Here is a 4,613-nt window from a genome sequence, read left to right on the forward strand (position 1 = left end):
GTAGGGCAGGCAAAAGTTTATTTTCTTTTTAGTTTCCAAAACAGTGAAATTCTAAATTCAATTAAAAATCATAGAAAAATCAGAAAAATAGAAACTAAATTTTGTTAGGTTTCTTAAATCAAGATCTACAGATGAAAAATACTCATGCATGTGAAATGTCAATTTTGCCCCTGCTAAAATTTTAGGTTGTGTTTAATCTAGTTTATTTTGTATCTGTTGTTCTGTTTGTCTAAAAATCCTGAAAATTTTGTGGTAGCCTACTCTTTGCATGTGTATTCCACTGAAAAATTTTCAGGTGCATAGCCTAGGTGTATGTTTGTGGATCTATTATTGTTGGATTTACATCATAGGGCTAAATGATGGAAATCCAACAATAATAGATCCACAAATATGCACCTAGGCTATGCACCTGAAAATTTTCCAGTGGAATACACATGCAAAGAGTAGGCTACCACAAAATTTTCAGGATATTTAGACAAACAGAACAACAGATACAAAATAAACTAGATTAAACACAACCTAAAATTTTAGCAGGGGTAAAATTGACATTTCACATGCATGAGTATTTTTTCTCTGTAGATCTTGATTTAAGAAACCTAACAAAATTTAGTTTGTATTTTTCTGATTTTTCTATAATTTTTAATTGAATTTAGAAGTTCACTGTTTTGAAAACTAAAAAAGAAATAAATTTTTGTCTGCCCTGCCGCCCCGCCACCGGGCGGTAGGTACCTGCCGCCCGACAGGAGGGCGGCAGGCTCCTCCAGGGATCAAAATATGATTAAAAATAAATTTTATTTACATTCAGGTCCCTACCGCCCTGTAGGAGGGCGGCAGGCCCCCTGCCGCCCTCCTGCAGGGCGGTAGGGGTACAAAACTATAAATTATGAAACTAAAAATATATTTTTGTAAAAAATGATTTTGAAAAATATAAAAATAAAAAAACGCGAAACCTCGCCACCCTCGGAACCAGGCCCACTCGGCTCCCGTGGGCCCAAGATGTATTAGGCAGTTTAATTCACCACCTCGGCCCACGTGCCCGTCCGCCTCGACTCGCTCGCCCGCTGCCCCGCCCCCATCCGCCGCCGCCGCCATCTCCCGACCGCTCCGCCGCCGCGCCTTCCTGCTCCCGGTCCGCCTCGTCGTCGCCATGGGCAAGGCCTCCAAGGACAAGAGGGTACGATTCCTCCGCCTCCCCGCTCTGCTCCTCCGCTTTGCCTCGCGGCTTCTCACCGGGCTGCGCGCCGGCTGCTCAGGACATCTACTACCGGAAGGCCAAGGAGGAAGGATGGAGAGCTCGCAGCGCCTTCAAGCTCCTCCAGATAGACCAGGAGTTCGACATCTTCCAAGGTATCACCTTGGAGGCTTGGACTACCTGCTTGCTAATGCTCACCCTGTTGCTGTAGTAGCTTTGTCGACTCGTACCATGAACGAACAGTAGGGAGCTGATGAAAAACACCTTTCTTTGGGGCTTATTATAGGAGTGAAACGTGTGGTTGATCTGTGTGCTGCTCCGGGAAGCTGGAGCCAGGTATCCTTCCTTGTGCCCGTGCCCAGTAGCCCATCCGTACCAAAGTTTCTTTGTCTGGTTGCTTCATTTGCTGTTGGCACTTGTAGGTTTTGAGCCGGAACCTGTATGTACCAGCAAAACAGTCCCCTGATTTCAAGTAAGTATACGTGCCACTCTGTTTGTGCGTTTGTTTGTGGGTATCTGATGGCCTTTTGCTCTCCTTGTTTCTGATGTGTTATGCTTCTAGGGAAGGTGACCTTCCTCTCATTGTTGCAATTGACTTGCAACCGATGGCCCCGATAGAAGGTGTTATACAAGTGCAGGGAGACATCACTAATGCTCGGACGGCCGAAGTGGTGAGTTGGACAGGGGGCATAAATTTTCATTGCTCCGAGCTTAGCTCATGTGATTGCTGAAAACTTTGCTCATGTGAATGTTTTGCTAGGTTATTAGACATTTTGATGGATGCAAAGCAGATTTGGTTGTCTGCGATGGTGCTCCTGATGGTATGACAAGAACTCAAGAGAGCTGATCCTTAACTATAATCCATTACATTAAATATTACATGCTTGTGGTTCTTTGGATGATTACAGTTACTGGCCTTCATGATATGGACGAATTTGTTCAGTCCCAGCTTATACTTGCGGTTAGTTCTTATTTGTTTCTCTGTCTACATCCAACATGTTCTTTTATCAACAAATTACAATATCCATAGGATGAATATCAGATAAAAATATTGACTTCAGGTTTATCAGATTCTGTAGCATATTCAACAATCGGCTTTCTTCTCAACTTGTGGAGAACACCTTGCTCTTTATGTTGCACAACGCTTGTTTCAGTTGTGCTATGCTATGTCTTCAGTTTAAGTTTCTCTAGTTTATTCTTGAACTACCTTTCATTTAGGCACTTACAATCGTGACTCATGTACTCAAAGTTGGTGGAAAATTTGTTGCAAAGATCTTTCGGGGTAAAGATACAAGTCTCTTGTACTGCCAGGTGATTTGCACTTCTATTTAGCTATATAATTCACTAATGTACTGCAAAACTCTCTGATTTCGACTGATGCTTCTGTCGTGTACTTGTCACTATCTGTGCTTTATGCAGCTAAAATTGTTCTTCTCACAAGTTACATTTGCGAAGCCAAAAAGTAGCCGGAACTCAAGCATTGGTAAGTCTGTATACACATGTGCTCCTTGTATGCTTATCTAGCTTCAATGGTTCATATAGTTTATGGTTCTCGATTCTGAAATTTTTGTTGGTTGTTGGGCATTTGGGAGATTACCATTAGACATTCTATTCCATATGCAGTAAGGTTGCATATGCTTTTCTGTTTCTTGTTGATGGAAAAATGTTTGTGCAGTCTTATACATCTATTTGTCCTCGTCATTTGTCAAACAGAGGCATTTGCAGTTTGTGAGAATTATTCACCTCCTGAAGGGTTTAAGGAGGAAGATCTTTACCACCTGCTAGAAAAAGTGGGGACTCCTTCAGGAGCTGACGATTTAGGTAAGGGCTACAAATTGTTATACAATACTGCTCCCCCCAACTGGCTCCGGACATGACACAGAGGCATTCTCAATCCTGCCATTTCTCATGTGCAGATTGCAGAAGCGGATGGCTCGAGGGACCTAACAAGGTCTACATTCCATTTCTGGCCTGCGGGGATCTCAGCGGTTACGACTCAGACCGATCATACCCGCTCCCAAGCACAGAAGGCGGCTCCTACAGGAGCTTGGATCCGGTCCAGCCTCCCATCGCCCCGCCTTACAAAACCGCCCTGGAGATGAAGAAGGCTTCCAGCCACGGTGCTAGTGTAGATACCATCAGACCATCCGCGGACTCTTGAATTTTGGTATGCATGCAGGAATTGAGATACCATCATCCCATCTGTTTCATGCAACCACCGTGTTAAATGTTGTAGGAATTGAGACATTGTCTGGCTATGATGTTGCCCAACACTGCTAGTATAGAAAATGATGAGGTGAAACTTGCGCTGGATCCTGGATTTTGGCTCCTCCGAACCTCATCTGAGAAAATTTAGAATCCAAATGCTTACTGTTAATTTTGACCTGTGGTTCGGTGCAATATGTACCTATCAGAATATCAATTATCTTGATCTAACTTGTGTCCTTGTGTTACCTCTGCTGCTGCTGCTCTGTTGGATGGAACTGTGTTCTGTTTCTCTATTAGGATTGACAAGCTGTTTATAGTAGTATTTCAAAAAAAAAAAACTGTTTATAGTAGTAAGTTGGAGGTTACCAGGTGGGTCTTAAGGAAAACCTTGAAGATCGCAGGCTTCGCCATCCCGCTGCGGCTGCGCAATCGCTGTCTCTGTTGATGGCAGCCATCCAAATCTTGATAGCACAATGTTCTGGAGAAACGAAAGACTGCTAGTACCATCAAGTGATGGCAGTAGAAATTGCGCTGCTTCGTGCATTGATGATGAGATGGAAGAGTTCTGGCTTCCAGACGGTGTCCCGAAAGCTTGATTGTTGAGTGTTGTGGGATATTTCGAGTCAGGAATACTGTTTCTAGAAAAGGCACAAGGATCGTCGTGTAAACCTTCTCATCTATCAAATCAGTGCATCCAGAGCATGCCATAGTAGGGTGGCAAAAGATCATAGCTCTATTGGTCTCTTTTAGTGACTATGTCTTAGCACATATTTTATTAAAAAGAAAAATAGTTAACTAACAATTCTTGATGTAGCCAAACAAGATTTAACCAACACAACAAGAACACAAAGGATTAAAAAAATACTAAAAAAGGTACAACCAACGCACAGCCAGCAACGACAGAAGCCGCAACCACGACAACAAGAAGCAGCAGCATAAAGGGAAGGGAGGACACACCCAACCCAACCACCCTAACAAGGCTACCCCAAGAACTGAACCTGCAAAAGGGATACACAATTGCCAAATATGCCTGGAGAGAGCAAGCTCAAAGAATGCGACCACCGCGACAAAGCATCCGTTAGAGTAGAAGAAACAGCGACAAAACATCCGCCAACTAGTGGTGGAAAAGTATCCACCCAAGTAGCAACATGACAGCCAAGCATACATCCAAGCAAACAGTGGCAAAGCATCCACTTGTACCACGAACAGTGGC

The 4,613-nt window shown here is 43.4% G+C and overlaps 1 protein-coding gene across 2 annotated transcripts; it reads left to right on the forward strand.

Annotated features, from left to right (window-relative positions):
- Positions 1–1,014: 1,014 nt before the first annotated feature.
- On the forward strand, positions 1,015–3,625 carry LOC120704418 (putative tRNA (cytidine(32)/guanosine(34)-2'-O)-methyltransferase). Of its 2 annotated transcripts, XM_039988795.1 has the most exons (11): positions 1,016–1,174; positions 1,254–1,347; positions 1,479–1,528; positions 1,615–1,664; positions 1,755–1,863; positions 1,953–2,013; positions 2,101–2,153; positions 2,411–2,503; positions 2,612–2,675; positions 2,906–3,013; positions 3,109–3,625. In XM_039988795.1, exons 1-11 carry the CDS (start codon positions 1,148–1,150, stop codon positions 3,351–3,353), a joined length of 954 nt encoding a protein of 317 aa, XP_039844729.1. In that variant the 5' UTR covers positions 1,016–1,147; the 3' UTR covers positions 3,354–3,625. The 2 variants fall into 2 exon arrangements, with proteins under 2 accessions (XP_039844730.1, XP_039844729.1); XM_039988796.1 differs by lacking the exons at positions 2,612–2,675; positions 3,109–3,625 and having other exon boundaries at positions 1,015–1,174; positions 2,906–2,977.
- Positions 3,626–4,613: the final 988 nt, after the last annotated feature.

Source organism: Panicum virgatum, chromosome 4K (genome assembly GCF_016808335.1).
Source record: "Panicum virgatum strain AP13 chromosome 4K, P.virgatum_v5, whole genome shotgun sequence".
NCBI classification, from domain to species: Eukaryota; Viridiplantae; Streptophyta; class Magnoliopsida; order Poales; family Poaceae; genus Panicum; species Panicum virgatum.